The sequence below is a fragment of the Aphis gossypii genome, chromosome 1, assembly GCF_020184175.1.
Source record: "Aphis gossypii isolate Hap1 chromosome 1, ASM2018417v2, whole genome shotgun sequence".
NCBI lineage: Eukaryota > Metazoa > Arthropoda > Insecta > Hemiptera > Aphididae > Aphis > Aphis gossypii.
The window spans coordinates 48,034,074-48,054,975 of record NC_065530.1 but is presented as its reverse complement, the minus strand read 5'-3'; the positions used below and the strand labels follow the sequence as shown (position 1 = coordinate 48,054,975).

General features: G+C 28.3%; 1 protein-coding gene across 8 annotated transcripts in view; it reads left to right on the top strand.

Annotated features, from left to right (window-relative positions):
- LOC114131383 (RNA-binding protein Musashi homolog Rbp6) overlaps nucleotides 1–20,902 on the top strand; it is a 368,433-nt gene that overhangs the window by 224,309 nt on the left and 123,222 nt on the right. For all 8 annotated transcript variants that reach the window (XM_050198728.1, XM_050198726.1, XM_050198727.1 and 5 more), the window contains one exon: nucleotides 13,148–13,189. In XM_050198728.1, the coding sequence (XP_050054685.1) occupies nucleotides 13,148–13,189 (42 nt within the window). The remainder of the gene's footprint in view (nucleotides 1–13,147; nucleotides 13,190–20,902) is intronic.

The following is a 20,902-nucleotide window of genomic DNA, read 5'->3' as shown; positions in this document are numbered from 1 at the left end:
AAACTTCTATAATATAACAATTAACAAACATAATATTATAGGTACCTAGGTACTACACAAGTTTTTTCGTATTCGACCTATGAACTTTATTATATTATAAATTCTTGATTATTATCTTTGATATGCTTTAAAGGGTTAAAATTGTATAATCTTATATAAATATATATTATACCTATAAATTAATCAAATAATAATAAAAATATCATAAAACAATTATTTTCTAGTCAATCAATTTTGTTAAAATAACCTAAAATTATCAGTAATGTAGTATAATAATAAAATATATTAAATGATTAATTACATCGAAAAAAAGACTATACAAATTGTATAAACTACGAAATTAAATTAACTATGTCAAAAAAACATGTGAATAAAAGCATATGGTTGAAAAACTATATAATTAATTGCATTTACATTGTTATTTATTAAATTTATTCAAATTATATTTTTAAATTAATTATTCAACTTGTGCGGTCCAAAACCCCACTAAGCGTAAACGCTGAATAAACATTTTTTTTTTTTTTTGGTTTCAGTTTTATTGAAAATATGATAAATTGTTAATACTTTTCTGTTAAATCTTTTAAATTTTTGAAATAGGAGTTACTATAAAATGTAAATTGTAAAAAGTAAAAAACCATATATTGTTAATATAAAGAACTTATAATAATAAAAAAATACAATTCCCATAATATTACCTACATTAATGTTCTATTTTCAATGAAAAAGATAGATATCTATCTCATATTATTATATTAATACTAATAATTATTTTTATTAATTTTACGTATACTTAAGCATTCTTTCTGAAAATGGTTAAGATGTATATATATTTTTTTTTTTTGCTATTTTGCAATGAGATATAATTGTTTATAACAGGAATGTATTCTTAACGATACTGTAATAAAATCTATCGCAATAAAAATCATCGTTAATAATTATTGTAATAATATATTTTGTGACAATTCGTTCGCCATCGACGTTGTATAAAGCGATGATCTCGCATGAGCGTTATTCAAGCAATTAATCGGTTCAATGGTTTTTCAAAATTAATTCACAATTACCGCGAGGGAAACCGACACCACTGCCATCGCTACCATCCCGCCAATCTACATAAAATAGAGACTGCTAGAGTGATCGGAGAGTGTGTAATAATTTCATAAATTTGGGAGACGGCGAGATCCGGATCGGCGTGACGTAGTACGGTGGGAAGTAAGGGGGTTGTTAAAGTTTTACCGAGACGGTGGAGGGGGTGAAAAGCACAGGAAAAGCCTACGATTAAATCGCTCGCGCGCGCGTCTAGTTTGTTACGCAATCATTAGCGGAATAATAAATCACCCCCGACAACTGGCTTCTGGCCACCCATCTCCCCGCAGACCATATTACCACCCCACCATCCTGCTTCATACCACTATTCCGGTGCACTCCCTTCTACTCACCCAGTCCTATGACCTAGGTCCCGAGACCTGTCCGCCGCAAGCTCTTCCATCAGGATAACCCGCGTATCCACTTCTTAATTGCTTGATAAACGATTCTCCTGCAGTAATGGTTGTGATAGTGGTGGTGGAGTTGCGAGGTAGTTGGAACATATGGAGGGGGTAAAAGGGTTAGGGCGGTTCGGTGGCTCTAATTCGTTGTTGTCTACTCTAATGCCCCCTTTACTCCTCTATCATATGAGGTCGACGTGGCAACGACGACGCTATTTACTATTTTATGCGCATTTTCGTCCTACGTCATCTCGTGATACGAAATTCCATAAACAATTATTTTGTCGTTAAGGTTGACTGAAAAACAATATTATATGATATGCCATATACAATCTGTGAAACCAATATGTATTGCAGTGTAAAAAATGTGATTTTTTGTTGTTTTTTTTTAAACGAATGCGCTTATGATCATATTAATATAAACAATGGTTTGGCTACCAGTACAAATTATCATCATACCACTGTGGGATTTCTTGAAGGAACCAACACCATAATTATTGTGAAAATTTCTAATGAATATTATACTCCGTTAATAATAAGATATTTTAGTTTTAGCGGGTCGCACGAGATTATATGCAATCCCGGTTTAACTCGCTTTTTCCAAAAATTCCACTGCTATTGCAATTTATTGCTTTATCTTAAAACTGTTACATATATATTACGTTGTAAAAATTATTTTGAAAATATGGTTAAAAACCCCTTAAAATACTAATTGAATACTTGTTTTACTGATGTATATTACATACTACGTTATATTTCTATTACTTATTAAAAAAGTTTTAAAACAGTATTATATCAATTAAACAATTTTTCACATTGTATTACTATAAATATGATTCATTACGTATTATTATCTTTTAACTATGAACGTTTTCGTGTACTATATACTTTGTTTAATAAACTATTATATTACTTAAACGATTAATTTAAATTTTCGGGATTCTTATTTCAACAAATACATAATATGCACTTACTGCATATTTTATACAAATAAATATTATAACACAAAACTTTTATTATGATAGTTAACTAAATGATACCAATGAATAATCAGAAAGTTTTACTACAATAGAGGTTGATTAGGTGCTGCAGCGCGACACAAAATACATAAAAAAAAAAAATAACAACTATTATAGTTGGTAAGTATAGTAAAGAAGGTGAAATAAGATTGGTGAAAAAGTATAATATAAACGGTGTAAAGATATTAGCTGAGATGTAAAAATTCCATTGTTAATGCGGTGATGTTGGTTCGTTGTATTTTCATAAAAAAACTTTCTGTTCGAGGATGGAAACTCTGAAGTGTTTACGTTTGTGTTAGGTGAACCTTCGACCCTAGTTGATGGGGATTCAGTGAGGGCGGTATCTACTGCGTTTGAACGCAAATTCAAGTGATTTTGATTCTCCGGTAACGGCTGTGGTATTGACGAAAGAAAATGATTATTTCTCTCTCATATACATTGAAGCTTTTGTACGGGTACCTTTACAATTTTTTGAAAGTTCTTCATTTTTCTTCTTATCTAACCCTTAAAATATGTGCCTTAACATTTTATGAGAATAATCAAATTAGTTATTATTATACCGTCATACCTGAGAAACTTACATCGCGTCTGGCTAACATCACAGTATAGCTGCAACAGTAGTAATACTTTTGAAATTAAAAGTAATTAGTATTACACTTGAATAATTCATATACAACGTACGAACCTGATGTCCATTGTAAAACACCATAAATATTATATAGGCTTAACCCTATATTACGTATAAATGAGTCGTTCCCCTGCACGTTGTGAAGTGCGTAATCTTCAACCCTGAGCACGTGCAACGTGCATTTTTGGTATGGTAAAAGGAACAGCAAAAAATGTCATTGTTATTCATTATTAGTGGTACGCCAAAGGAGTAATCGAGTGGCGGCTGTCTATGATCTTTTTTTTAGAGCTAGAGGACAGGCGTCGGGCGGGTTATAATTAACGGTATGATAATTTTAATAATACATTTTTTATTTTTTTGATTTACTATGATAAATATTATAGTTAAAATATGATATGATTATTATTTACTCCATAGATGACATATTGTAATTATTTATAAGACAAAGTAGTGTAATAATTTCAGTAATAAATAATATATATATTTTATAATTTGCTTAGTCATCATTTACGAACTGAATACGGATACTTATTCGTATAGTATTATCGCATTGTTGTAAATTATAATATTTAATAAACACAAAACTTAAACCACGCGTTGTACTACCGTAGCATATCATCTTCAGAAGCTGATAAAGTTTGCGCATAGATACATATGTTTATGTATTATGCTGAACATATTATAGTAAATACGTCATCTGAGAGTAAAATAATATAAACAATATATGCCGATTGTGCGATTCAGCTACAAATCATCTTCCCCATAATAATTATCTTATTGAACATTTCTTTTACTTTTTTTTTTTGCAAAACGTACATTTGAAGAATCATAAAATTTGCTTATTAATATTGTGCAGTGTTTATAATAAATTATTGAGCTATTTCAGTCTCTAAACTAGTAACTATTAAAAAATATAAACATTTTTTACAATAGGTACCAGTGTTTTAAATAAACAAAATAATTTCATAACTTATTTTTTTTCATCGTCATTTTTATTTATTAATCCACTCAAATTGCAAAATGAATATCAATTAAATCTACGAACAATAATTATATGGTTATTATGTATCCTAAATAAATGTTCTGTTATACATATATAAGTTAAAAAAAATATAGTACTTAAAATCTAAATGGCTTCCCTTTTTCGAGAACTTATCTTTTTATGTAAATAAAACCTATTAACTTAATTTAATTCGACAAAATCGATTTCATTTTACAAAAATAAACATTTTTCATGCGTTTACTAAGTTAATTTAACTTGTAACGTGAAGCTCAATGCTTTTCAATATTTATACGTGATGATTTATACAGCTTAATGTTCTGTCAATGTTCAGTTGTATCTTAGTTTTCTGCCTTTTACTTGTTTATTATTAATTAATTAAAAACTTTGAAAGTCTGCACATTTGAGATAAATCGTCCAGAAAAAATAGTTTGATTCTAACCTAATAACATTTGTTATGTTAAGATAAATAAAAAATAAAACAAAATATATTTATCACAAGTATTAGATTATGTAGGAATTTTTATACTTTTTTATATTGAAATGAACTAATACTAACAAAATACTAATTTAAATAATTTAAATTAATACTACTTACATTAATCTAAATGTTTGTTGATTTTGTTTGTTTGTTAATTACCAATGTAATTTCATAATATCTGGGTAAAATAATTCAAACGTTTAAATTGTTCAGCAAGTGGATTAATTAGAATTGGAATCAAAAGTGCAATACTAAATAAATACTATACTTTTTACATCGATTGTAGCATTAAGTTTGAGAAATCATTTTATTTTGTATTTTTTAAATTCGAAATATCATATGATAAATTAAAATAAATTGTAAACATTTTTTCCTTTTCTGTATGGAGATTTTCTTCTACTGTATAATATTGTTGTATCAATATAACTATGTGTTAAATTTTTAAAAGTATATTAAAATATAATATGTTTTATTTATATAAATTGTTTAAACTATCTATTGTTTATATATATATATATATATAAAGGTTTTTAGCCTACATTTACTTAATAACTGAAATTAGATATTGAAAAATTGTACAATATATAATAATTAAACAGTTTACCGATATTTACAATTTTCGATTAAGATTAATCATATGATATGGTAAAATTTACAAATTTCTTCAGTATTTTATTAAGTACAATTGTTATCTGGTTTATTTTTTCCGATTCTTATTTTTCTTATCAATAATTTATCTAAATAAATAAAAATGATAATATTATAAACCGTGTGTATCTCAGCATTCATTATCTTATTACGAAAAAGGTTTCTAACATCTAAGAATTTCAAACGTTCATTATCAACTGATCTCACACATTTTCCATACGTATATCGTATACGATCTACGACTGACCACTATCATCAATATCGTGGTTTTAAAATACTTAAGTGTGATGGCATTCCATGCATGATCGCATCCAAATTGCCTATGTGCTTTGCCTTGTAATCAATACGACGGCAGTTGTGCTACTAAAAGTGCCTTTTATTTCCGTATATAACTGTAGTTCATTTAACTTTGCTTTTGGAGTAGAGATCCTTTTAAGTAGTGTTCAAACATCACGCTTACGTATAATTGTACGTGCGTTTGTGTGCGTGTGCGTGCGTGTGTATGTATGTGCGCGCGCGCTTGTATTGTTACGTTTTTAGGACTATTATATTAAATGGTTGTTTTTTGTTTTGTAATTTTGGTTTAACCTTAAAATCCTCAGTCCTCCTTTTCAAGTAGTTCACCCAAAATCTGATGACAACGATGTGGTTGATTCTTGTCGACAACAAGCCACGTTTCGCCAAAGAATTTACGACCACTATAGTTTTAACAACATTGCGACAACAATCAGAGTTAATTCTTACCAATGAGAAAAAAAATATTTTTTGACACTATTCTATGTTGTCTCTTAGTTATTCGTCGTAATAAGCTGAATGACAAAATTAAACTTAAATTAAATAAATAAATACAAATCCTACGTGCTCTTTTAATCTAGATGAAGAAAACTTCATACAATTTTCCTTTTTTTTCTTACCTACGCAAAGTTTCACAGTTAAGTATTAGTGAAGGAAAATTAACTTTTTCTGCGTTAGTCCTTATTCGAATGCGATCAGAATTAATAACTAACTTTCAAAGCCAATGGCCTAGGCATTCGCTTTTCAGTCCATATGAATAAACGATACACCATTTAAAATTTACAGAATATAACGTGATCGATAATAATTAATAACAGATTACCGATAACTCAAGATTTGTATGTAAATGTTTGACGGGCATGAGTTTTTTTGTTGTTGTTAATTTATGATCACAATGACAAAATATTTAATTAGAAATAAAATATTAAAAAAAAAAAAAATGTAATAATACCGTGAAAAGAAGAACTATACTAAATTGATCTGTTAAAACTTCATTGGTAAAATCAGTATTATTAATACTCGAAAACCGTTTTCCATTGTTTACACGAGTTGGAACCATAAATTCAGGTAATTAATGTAGGAACGCACGGTGGTGTTACGGTAGCTCAAGGTGATGTTGGCATTAATTTAATTAATTACCGGTAATACTGCGTGCATTATTCAAATTGTTTTATCAAGCTGCGATAAATAACAACAATAATCTATGTGGGCTTTTTCACGGTTTACTAGACACGCGCAACCAAAATAAAAACGATAATCAATGTTTGCGTAGCATTAAAATAAAAATAAAAATATCAAATACCTACCAATAAACAAATATTAATATATATAACACATAATGCGTGTGATGATTGAATAAAGTTGATATAAGAGCTATAACACTAAATGTTAAAAAAAAAACATTCAATTATTGTTTTTGAATTTTAACAAACAACTTGAAATAGTGGGCCTATACATCGCCCGTGTATGTTTTGTTTAACCCAACGTTTGACTGTAACCATTCGACTACGGTCGTATTCACTACAAATGTAGCTATTTTGTTGTTAATAATTCGTACACACAGTTGGTTTACTTCAAAACAGTTCAAAACATTTGATATACGTTGCATGAAGATTTTGTATATGGTAAATAAAATAACACTGCGACAGAATAGGAATGTATACAAATAAGAATCAACGTCCATTTCCATTGTTATCATCTTATCGTCATTGTGGAGTAAACACATATTTTCTTGTTGGATATTATAATGTTTTATGATCAAATAATATTTAAAAAAATTCAAATTTATATTTTTTGTCCTTAAATAATTATGATCCCCATGTAGGCTAAAAACACTTAGAGCACGCCATCAAAAAGGACATGTCCACGACGATGAGGTGGTAGGTACATTATAAAAAGCCCATATCCGATGTCGTGCGATATTTTCTCATTTTTCGGCGCGAACTTTCAGCAGAGCACACATATTGTGCGTCTCCGCTACCTCTTCCTCTGTTCGCCAAACACCACTATACTATATATAATATAATACAAAACACACACATATACACTTGCACAACACACCTATATAATACTTATACCTACCTTAAAACGATCCACTCGCAAAACGCTTTAAGGTCATATTTCATTTTGAATTATTATATACCACCAACAGCGGTAGCGATAGTGTGTATAGTTGCGCGCACGCACCGTGCTGGTAACCAGGTTTTAATACGGTCACTGCGAATACCATTGCTGCCACAGACTGTCGGAAGGGGGGATAGGTTATATCTCGACCAACCATTCATGATATTATTATTTCGGACTTAGAAGGTAAATGTTGTGAGTTACCTATTTTTTCTTTTTTTTTTTGAACCAAGTGTCATGTCATATCTGACTGCAAAACATAATTTATTGTACAATCGTTCTCTATTTTTAACCTTCCTAATCATAATACTGTGATAGTTTTTTTATTCTTTAAGTATTGATAATGACAAATAGTAATAGAAAAGTTTTATTTTAAAATTAGTGAATATTAATAAATTTTAAGGATTTCTGAACTTCTCGGTATAAATCCAATTTATAAAATATGATTAATTAATTTTTTTTGTTTAGTTAGGTTATTGTATAATTTGTAAGAAATAAATTATTTTCATAGTTTATTCAATTTAAAAATTATAAGTAATATAAAATATAAACAGAATATTTGCTTACATCTTTGTTAGTGTACTAAATAAATATGATTATTATAATGATTACATTATTTTTGAGGCCGCATAAACTGAAAATTATTATAGTATTTATGTAAATAACTTATATTAACTTAAATCTTTAATACGTTTTTAATTATATATATTTTATACTGACTAATAATTTAAATTAAATTTGAGTATTTATCATTTTAAATACTTGTTTAATTCTTTATATTAAATAACAGTATTTTAATAACATTAATAAATCATTATACAATATTAATTAAAACAATTTTATGATTCATTTATTTTTAATGATAAGTATAAAGTTTCACCAAAGTAAAATAGTTGGAGATAAATATCTGTTATTTTTCAGTATACAATTGGGTTTTATAAGGTAAAACTGAAAAGGTAATTTTAGGCAATGTTTATTTTTAAGATTGGTACCAACTATATGTTGGCTTATTGAAAAGTTGGTTCAATCCTTTTAGTATATTTCAAGATAAAACCTAGTCGTGTTGTCATAAACTCTTAGAACAATATAGCTTATAATAAACCTTATTTTTTTATCTAATAAATCATATAATAAGATTTTATCATATTTAGATGAATCAAAATGTACTAAAAACTATAAATGTAAACAAATATAAATTGTGATGCATTTCACAAATACGTATATGATAATATTACTTTACTTTTAATAATTAAGTTATATTAATGTGTTTTAAAAAGAAATATATTATAATAACTTTGAAAATACAATTTATTTAGATTATATATTGAATTATGTATTATTCAGACTAATTAAAATAATTAAAACATTTATTTTTAAGAATAATAAATATTTATTTTAAGTATAGTATTATACTTCCAGAGATTCAAAATTATTATTTTTTTTGCCTAACCTAAAAATCATTAAAATATAAGTATTTAAATTAAAACTTATGAAAACTTTTTATGTGTAGTTTACCTAACATTATATTTTATAATATAAAATATAATTTCGTCACTATTCATATTTTTTCTCTTATTTTTCAAATAAAACTAATGTTGTTTAAACTTTTAACAAACCCAAAGTAACATCTTGAAAAAATGATTCATCTTATTAGGCACTATATGAAAAAGTTAAGCAGTACAACTTAAAAACATTTTGCAAAGTGTTTAAAATATTAAATAAATACATTTAATGTTATATAATAACAAAAATATATTGTTCATTACATTAAAACTCGTAATAGATTAAAATATATAAAATATTATCCATTCAATGGTAGTGAAAATATTTTCTTTAAAAAACTAGACTATAACTATATTTTTTACAAAAACTTTCTATTTCAGAAGTTTTATTGATTTCCTTAACATGTAGGTCTACAGCTGTTCTAATAACGACTTTTATTATAAATTTATATAAGAATGCAAATAAAATACTGACCAATCAAGTTAAATGCCTTCTTTTGTTGATTTAAGATTTGTACCTACTCGATTGTATAGGTGAATAAAGTATTATTTCCAATAAAATATAATTTTATGAAGGACGGATTAAAACGTTTTCATTAATAAACTGGAGCAGCTACATTCGTCATTCATATATATTATGAATATTTGTTACAACAATAATTATTTTATTTTTCTATTTCAAAATGTATTTTTGATAAATTTAAAATCACTCAGTTGTGCTATTTTTGATAATACAAATATCGAATATTGTGTAAATGCAGAACAGGGAACAGGAAAAAAGGAGATAACCTACTAGAACTTATTATTATTTTGGAGTGGAAACGTGACATTTACAAACATGTGTGGTTGTACAACAGATTAGTGGGTTCGCAGTTTTTACATGTAGTGTTCCAGCGACCCGGGTAATGAGACACTGATGCAATGACATTGGCTCGGGTAGTATATAGCATAACGAAAAATCGTACCCCCCTTCCTCTACATACATATTTGTACGAACATGTACACGCACTAAGCACACACACACTCATCATGAACATGCATATTATGCATATATGCTAGATGAGACCTTTTGTTCGAGTATACAGCATAGCCTTTATAACGTGCATAACTAGACATGCACACTTGACAATACTGCCGACTCGACAACTTTGCTTTCTTTCTCTCTCTATCTGTCTCTGTCTGTTCAGTTTGAGCCATGGAACAATTGAGAGAGCGTACGCACACTGCCATGCTTCAGAGTAGAGGGTGTTGCCATAGCCACAGGTCGAGTACTCTCTGTCGTCGCCTTTTTTTTTATGTATGTATGTATGCATGTATTTATATATATATATATATATATATTATATGCTTCCATAAAGTAGGGCGGAACTTGACGTTGTCGCTTTAAAAAAAATTTCCAATGGGTAATGCATAAAAAAAATCTCTGAAATGCCATGGATATTAGAGAATAGGTTGGTACTGAGAAAAATCCACTTGGTGCCCAAAGACACAGCTTTCAAGTGCCCACTTGTGTAGACATCGAGGGAAATTTTCTTTTGTCAGTTATTTCGACGTGGCCCACTTGAACGAGTCATTTCAAATAAGTTCATTACGCCCTCTACCCCGGACGATTTATTTTTTATTTTTAAGAACTTTACCGTAATAACGGTAAACCAAAGCTTTTTCTCTTTCCCTATAATAATTATTCTTTTAGATATTGCTTGTGTATTTATCATCGAATCTTTTTTACCTATTCATTAATATAATATGTTTGATAATAGTGTATAATATACATACAAAATATAAATATAAATATATTTTCCAATACTAAGTTTGTAATAAGTGTTTTGTTTAATTTAATTTAAATTTAACAAATGCTAAATAAATAATTTTGACAAAATGTTTGTATGGGTATTAAAATTATACAATTAATATGATTAGAATAATAAATAGAATTGAATAAAAACAACAATAGATTTCCCGTATTTTTCGTATTTTAAGAATAATTTATAGTTTAACCTTAAATTTAAATATTACATAAAACAAATAAAAACTATTCTGATCAAACAGTTACTTTTTGACGTTTATCAGAAATAACTAAAACAGTAAAACAGATATTTGTGTTTTATCTGTGAACGTTTTTAACTTAGCTACCAAACTTTTAACGACTATAACTCACGAGCTGTTTTGGTCAAAATTAGACATATAAGTATATAACAGTATAATATATCATCCTAATCATAGTAACTACTTGTTATAATACAAGTTATAATTCTAAAATAAATACGACGATTTAAACGATAAAATAATATACCTTTAAAATATTTATATTTTAACATTATAATAATACTGCTGTGCTGTATATTATTATATTTGGTAATTAATCATTAAAATGTAGATAAAAGATAACTAAATAATTTAAAAAAAAATACATTTAATAATATAAGATTTATTTTGGGTTCATCTGTAATAAAACAAAAAATTTAAATAATAAAATATAACAGACGTAATACATTTTTTTGTGTATAATAGGTAAATTAATGATAAATACAACTTGAAATATTAATTAGTTTTAAGATGTATACAATTATTAATAAAATATAAATGTAAATAAGCTATGAATTAATAAATACATAGTATGCATATTTTATAATTATTATAGCTTTGCTTTCCTTTATAATATAATAATAATTATGCTTTATTTTGGGAAATTTTATACACTTTTTTCTACGAAATGAATTAAAATGATTGAAATGTCTTTATGCACTGGTGTTCGAATTGTTTCCGATCGCGAATTGTCCTGATCCTTTTGTGCACATTTCGTTTTGGTCGGATACGGATTTTTTTTATCGCTTTAATCCCGCGGGCGCGTTTCCGATGCACCACGCCCGGATGTCAGTTATTTACTTCCGGTTGGGTTCAACATAAAGGACGCAATCAAGTCACGGTGAACAACACTCCCAACGCCCATCCTTGCACAAAATTGTTAAAGGTCTTTCGACTCATTACAAAAAGAAAGAAAAAAGCGATCGTTTACCGCCGCCACCGTTGATAGAATATGAGAAAGACGGCGACAGTGGCGGCTTCTACCAATGAGATTGCGTCGGATAATCACCGATAGTCTTTCCAAAGACGTCCGTATTAATTCCACATCGGCTTCCGTAATCGGATATATTCTAGAAAGTTGTTATCAGTGATGAACACCGGTGAAAAGTTGCTGTCATTCACAGAAGTCACGTATTTCCCAGCCCCTTTGTGTATGCCAGTTTTCCAATTATTAAACTAGTCTTTTTGTGACGGTTTTAACTAGTTATCTCTGAGTTTTTCAAATCCTCTTCTTCTGGTTCGCATATACTTGTCTTGATAGGCCTATGGAAACTGCGGAGACTTTCGTATGCTCTCGAGTTGTTCAAACACAATTGATTAAAAGGTTGTAACGGGAAATCCGTGGAAGTGGTTTAAAACTTATTCCCTCGGATTTTTGTATATTATTTCTTAATATTAACCTAATGGGTTCATAACTGATGTCTGAGCCTAAAGTGATCTCTTCCGCATCTAAATACACGGCATTTTATTTTAGCTTCATAAATTTATTCTCACACAATTACCATTTTATATTGCATACGACTTAAGTTATTTGCTCGTAATAAATATTTATTAGTTTTGATTGCAAGAAAAAACGATTTAAGTACTAGACTATTTCGATTTTACTCAATACTATTTTAAATATAAATTCGTTTTAAAAAATTATTATTATTAATATAATTATTGTCTTAAAATTAGGTATTTATTTGTTATTTATAGCTTTCTATAGCTATACATTTAATCTTTAAAATATTAAAAAGTATTTGAAGATATTAGTAATTTATATTATGTTGATCGTTGAATTTATGGATTATTACATTATGGAATGATGTTTGTTTATAATAACATTTAATGTGATAATTATGTATATTTATTAACGAATTCCTTGTTTTTTTTTTTACAGATTGATCCGAAAGTGGCATTTCCACGACGGGCACATCCGAAGGTAAGTGAAAAACTTTTGTTTTTAATTTTCTTTTATTACATGTCTTAAAGAAAATACATTTTAAGTAGACCATTTTTCCCGGAATACTAAAATAAGATCAGGCAAGTATAGTATGTTTGTAAAACAAATAACAGTTTACTCGCCTGACTAATTTATTGGTATGAGTTAGTTTTTGTCAAAGCTTATTTCCATTATATGGACCAGATATCTATGGAACATTGTTAAACGTTATTTTCATAATTATATTTTTATGCTCACAAGGAGATTAGTTAAATTAGCCAAGAAATAATTAAGTACATTTGAATATATTCTTAGATAAAATACTATATTATACACCTAATATGAAGAAACTAAAGATATATGTATACAAATTTCCGTTTATACAATCTTTGAATAACATTGAATAAGTAGATAATAAACAATCATAATACATTTTAATAATAATTTTAGCATATATTATAATTATTTAGTATATTCTGAATACCTAAATTATAAAGTTTTTTGATTTTTAGAAATATATCTATTATTATTTGTACATCACTCCTGTATAATTTTTACAAAATAATGATTGAAATTCGTCGTTATAAATTAGTTGAATTATATTAAAAATATTTTTAACATTATAATTATTTAAATTTGAATCAGACTGAGATCCAAAACTTGCTGCAGCTAACGTCAGCCTATTTCTAAATTTTTCTAACTACAAAATGACAACTTTTTTGGAGAGATTAAAAATATTTCATTAATTTAACAAACTTTTTTAAAAACTAATTTCTTCAGAATTTTAAACAGCTGATTTCAAGGAAAAATAATTAACCAATCGAGGTGATAATGATTTTAAAAAATGCATTAATTTATCTATAAAAAAATAAAATAATCCTAAAATGACATTTTTGGAGTTAGGACAATTGCGATTTAGGACGACGCTATACATAATAATATAGTACATTAAAATAATCACATACATCATTTCAGTATACTAATGTTTACGCGTCCATTAAAGTAAAACCAAAATATTTATTATATACCTTTTTAAAGGTGTAGTTTAACCGATTTTCTTGCACCGTATTATTATTTCTTATCGTTGTATAACACTATGAATCAATAATATTGGGTACCCATAGCAATACGGTTGGAAATTCACCAGAAATGTAACGTATATTTAGGTATATAGTGAGAATACAAAGTCTTTAACATGCCCCCTATATTTTGGCCATGCATCATAATATTACACACATTCCCTTACATAATGTATAACAAAAATGTACGAAATACCTGTACAAAGGGTTACTTACACTTGACGAGCTAAGAGATATGTTGTTTAGTAAGAAAAAGGATGAATTATTTAACCAAAGTGATCTTTCTACTGAAAACGATGTATATCTATATATAAATATATATAGGTATATATTATTTATATTTTCCTATTTGTCATATTTTCGTAGATAAGAAAAACGCAGACTAAATTTTTTAGTTATATAGATATATCGTTCAATTCAAAAATGTTAAACATCTACATAATATAATATAAAGAAGGAATAGGTAGCTATTGAACAAAATTATAGTTTTCTTATTAAAATTATGTTTGAAGTTAAAAATCCAAATGTATCTGGTATAATAATATATATTATATCGAATAATATTATATAAAAATTAAAAATATTAATATTAAAATTCAAGTATTGTTCATTTTAAATCCTACTAAATCGCTTATTATATTTCACCCTTATATATATACCTATGTATATACTTTTAATATAGGTGCATTTTTCTAAAAGGTAATACTGCAATTGTTTTATTACAAAGTGAGGTGATTTATTCAAAAACAATGACATTCGTAATGTGAATGGAAAAAAAAGAGTTTAAGTAAATACATTTATGTATAAATATATTTTTTCACTTTACAAAGACAATTGAACGAGATTCAAATACTATTCGTGTACATTTTGCAAAAGGGTTTTCTGCTTAGGAGAGCAAGCAGGCACTTCGGTTCGTCCTGCACATATTGCCAATATTCTGAAATGCTGCCGGGCAAACATACATATTGTAGGTGGATTTCTTGGATACCTTGCTTTTATTGAAAAGTTCAAAAGCCAGATGACTTGTTGTATTCTCGTTTAATAGAAATAAAAAAAAAAACCAAGAAATTCATACATATAAAATGTGTGTGTGTGTGTGTGTGTGTACGTGGTTTGTACGTCTAACCTAACTATACAATAGGAAAAAAAACACCAACGGTTTTCCATTTGTATACGCTCTAAATGTAATTTATCCTCAATTTCACGCAAGAGGTTATTCAAATATGGTATTTTTTTTTTTGTCTAATATCAGATGTTTTATTCACAATGACCATATTGCTGGGAATTTTTATCGCCGGCGTACCCTGCGCCTCCAGCCAGCACCTCTGTTTAGAGGTTTTATCATATATACGTATACCTATATGGCTATATGTGTATACAACACTGTATACAATATACATATATATTATATGTATACATTGTTCTAGTCCGCCGTCTTTCAATTTATTTCTTCGGCAGAGTAACGAAAGTGGAAATTGCTTGTTAATAAATTAAACCCTTAATAATTCTTTTTTTGTGAGCGCCGCCGTGCAGTTTGAATTTCGTTTCTTTTCTTTTCTTTTCTTTTATTTATTTATTTATTATTATTATTATTATTTTTTTTTGGCGAGCCGAGACGACACGAAAACGGAAATTATTACCGAGCAATATAAATTCCATCGGAACATTACACGACCGTCGCTGATAATAAATCACCGGTTGTTGTCAAGAGGAGATACAATTAATATGATATTTTTTCTTCTCCGTTGCGTCGTCTTCTTCTAAAATTAATACTGGCGAATAATGTTATGACTGGGAAACGAACGAAAATAATCCGACTGCGACACGACCTCATGGACACCGTCGCTGTCACCGCCAACTCATTTCCAACACGCCTCTGGTTTGAGTGAATCATTGTTCTGCCAGTCACTATATACACTGTTTAATTTAATGGGACATTGGAGTTTTGAACTTTAGCCTAATATGACAGCTATTAAGTTTTGTTTTATTGACCTTTACAAAACCATCCTCTAACCTTTATGTAGGGCTAGTCTCTCAGTTTGTTTGTATCTTGCGTATTTAAACTTCAAGCATGCCTATACACTTGATGTGTACGCTTTAAAAAATACATAACATATAACGAATATATTGTATTAAATAATGTTATAATAACTTTATTGAAACAATAATACATTTAACATTTTATAAATAATTAATTTCGATTTAAAAATTACTACTCCTCTTATATAAGCTTAGTTTGTGCTGAATAAGTGGTTTTTATAGATTTATTTTTAAATTCGATAGGTAATATAATGTTAGTTCTTATTTAAAATAAACTATAAAAGATATTTCAAAACAATAAACTAGTAAAATAACAATAAAAATGTAGTACTTATACGTACTTGTATATATTAAAATGCATAACATACTAAATATAGCATATAATGTATAAACTAATTTATGAGTTTTTTTTTTTTTTTTGAAATTTAAATACTTATATCAAAGGTTATACATAAAAAACATGTATAATTAATTAATTTTATGATAACTTAGTGACTATTTATTCTCACTTACTGAAAATAAAATCATTGCACTACACACCAATCATGTATTTACCATAATTACATAATTTTTTTGAATTTTACTTTGAAGTCCCTATAATAGTTATTATTTCAACAAACTTTTTCCGTTAGCCGATTAATAGTTAAATTTATAAAAATATTAACTTACCAGCAATAGTTCTCTACTGGGGCTTCGTTCTTGTGTAATATAACACTTCCCGTATAGCCAACAAGCATGCAACCCTATATTATAGTGTTGGAAACGTCTGATAGGATTTAAATTTATGATGTAACCTAACCATTATAATTTTAGTTATCACATCACAAGTATTTCAACATAATACTTATATTATATCTATATGCCATTTTATATAACTTAAAATAATTATTCCATTTGTTTTTTATGATAACATCTTGTTATACAAAACAAACTATTTAATTTTTTGTAATAAAAATGTTCTAAAATAAACTGTATTTACATTAAGAATTTATTTTAAGGAGACAAGAATACAATTTTAAGTAAAAATATCCAAATTATTCGACGAATATAATTCGAAAAATGTTTTAATTAAATTTTAGTCTATTATAAATAAGAATGTTTTGAAAAATCCTTTGATGTTTTGTCATTGGTGAACGACCATTGCTTTGAAATTTTACTCTGTGTCTATTTCGTCAATCTTTGAGTACTAAATCCTTTTCATGTTAGTCTAATTGGAACCATTGAAGTGTGTCGAGAAAAATACCTACAGTGTATTAAGATTGACTAGGTTGAATGGGGGATGTTTTCATTTTAATTAATGTATACAAAATCTTTTCATATTGACCATATCTAAAAAAAGTTGACTAAAGTACATTTAAAAAATCGTTTTTCAGTTAAGCAATAATATTATATGTTGTATTAAAATATATTTTAATACAATTTTGTTCTTGCTTTATTATTTTAATTCTGAAACGAAATCAAATGTATATTTTTTCTTTAACTTACTACCTTATACTACCTATATGGCTATATAAGTATTATTATTCCTTACTACGGTATATCTATATAAATATTCCTAGAAAAAAAATATAATTTAAAATATAGATACATTGAAAAATTATTTATCAATATATTATATTACACTTAAATATATGTGTGTGTTTAGTATATACTGTCTACGCAAACATCCTTATAAAATCAATAGATTCTTCGCTGCTTTAATAAAACTCGATTTAAATACGGGTATATTTAACACGGTACAATTTTTAGTGCCAACTGTCCTCTCGTCCGTCTATTGGTCAGTAAAATTCCAAAAGATTATAATGATAAGATTGTGAGAGTGGTGGTGTTGTTAGACATCATGGTATGAATAATGATAACATACGATTATTAGGGATGTAATGGAGTGGGTTGACATGAGGAAACGTTTTGTTTTTGCTTAAAAAAAAATGAACTCATGGGGAACAGCTGTCACAGACAATGATTCGATGATGTATAATCGACGTGTTTTTTACTCGGACGAAACACAGCAGCTATACAACTCATCGGAAAACCGTAATGTTTTTCGTACTGTATAGTGGTATAGTGGTGCTTCGTAGGCACCTACATGTATTATTATTGTTATTATTCGTTTAGTTCCTTGGGTCGTGTGCTTAGTCTGCGTTTTATAATAATTAAAAACTCGCACGCCTCTTTATAATAATAATACATGTTATTTATAACACCTATACGAATTATACACAAACTCGCGCGCGTGCGCAGACACCGACGACCCGACTGCGTTTATTTTGCACACAATAAATACTGAGCGCGCGTGTATTAAAAATCATACACACGCATTGTGTTATCGTCGGCGTATTGTACGTATTATATGTTTTAGACGAACAACGAGCGACTCGGAAGTTTATAAACTTTCGACGTTCCCCACCCTACACGCACACCCACACCCACACACACACTTCCGTCCACCCACACACTCGTATATATTATATACACGCTGCTGCGACTGATGGGCCGACGGGGGTAGAGAAATGGTTTTTTGCGGAGCAGGAGAGGGTGCAGGTCTGCCGACGGTCTGGGGACGGAATAAATTGCTCGTAAGTCATACTGTGTTCCTGTACGAGACATTTCATTATTATATATATTATTATACGCGAACAAGCGCGCGGGCGCGACTTTATCGTCGTGTGTATACGCTCACATCGTCGTCGGAGTTCTTTGTGCGCTGCGTATGTGTATACGTCGTCCGCAACCGAAAACTTTGTTCCCGTTTATCTGATACGCGAGTAGAGGTACCTCCTACTCCGCCACCCACGCAAAATAATAATAATGATGATGATAATATTATAGATGTATTATAATTTATAATAACATCGCGTATCGCGTGCGATGTAGACGTAACGTTTTTGGTCCGACAAAGACGCTTTTCGTACACGATGTATAATGTACACGATACAACATAATATAGTACTATTTATTTACATAATATTATATAATATTATTATATTAGTGGCCTACGTGCCGTTAAATTCAATATTATTCTTCTCGGTTCGTGAGTCAAAGCCCGTTTAATCCGAAGGATTGCTATTGCGCATTAATCGCTGTTCGCATTCGTCTAACGCCATTATATGCACCTGCGTTCCTCTATCCCCGGCGCGTGTTCAGTGCACCCTCAACTGTATATATAATAATAATCATAATATTGTGTTACTCGCTTAACTGTTCTCTTTTGAGAATTTGATACACCGCCATCGGATGTTTAAGTCACGTTTTTTATACGTCATCGTTTATCAGAAGTACCTACGCATTTGCATCCAGAATTTTAACCTATCTTTGGTTGTGCACAAAAAAAAGTATAGTTCATTTTTTCAACAACCCTATCGTTATTTTATAACATTATATTCTATTTAACATCGTTGTTCATGAGATTTCCATGAAAAATCATATATTTTCATATTATACACGTGTGTATTGTATTCATATTATGTATACAAGAAATACATGTTCTTCGACCAAATATTTGTATAATATACGACTGTTGAGGGGAATGAAATCGCCCGTGACATATTTTATTTTATACGTATTGTGTAAACCTCCGGAATCTATAATTCGTTGACTTCTTAGATTTATCCCATGTATACTATACCACTACAACCATCACCACCACTATTGTCAGCCCAATAACTCACAAAAAGTTACTATAGTCAATGAAATCCGACTTACTTATTTGAAGTCATTTACAAACAATGTTAACGACCGATATCGCTAATGACGCTGGCCAAGAAAGTTTCAGTTCAGTGAACACTGTTCTTACTCTTTACTTTTAGCTTTAGAGTTTTTGTTCAGATTTACGAGAATTTATAAAATAGTTGCTTATATTTTCTTTACTTTTTTTAATGTTTTTACCAACTAACCGTAGAGATATATTGCTCAAGTATCAAAAACATTTTAAAAAATATATTATAATATAGAAACCATTCAAACGTAATTATTTTCTTTAAGTTTATTACAAACTATACCATAATAATATCATTATGTTATTTTAATTACCCTGTAACAAAATAGTTTCTAGTGGAAAGGGCGGTGTTTTTAAAGTTACAAGAACAATAAAAAATAAATCCTTACTTTTTCATGTATAGAGTAGACACGTTTAATAATTTTCGTCCAAAATATTTTTTTATTTCTTATTCATTTATAGAAATCAATCATGTTTTTAACGTAAGAGAAATTATTATTTATATATCGGTGAGTAAAAATCCTTTTAATCATAACGCCTGTTCAAGTGAAGTGAAAAGGTTTTTGTTCTTAACTCTAAATTTAATACATAAAATACATAGATTGTATTAATATACGTCATGTTATATAATTATTTTGAATATTAAAATCCATAACAGTTGGTGTTACCTAACTATGGTTATGCATTGTGAAAAAATAATGTATAAGATTGACATTAAACAGCACTTTGATGTTTCATATTCCTTGCAAAAGTTTTTTGAAGTCTATTGTTAGGCATTCACTTATTTTAAGTTCAAAAAACTTACACTACTATAATATTACTACATATTTTATCAAAAAATATTTTACTGTTCTAGTAATTTGTGAGAAAGACTAATAC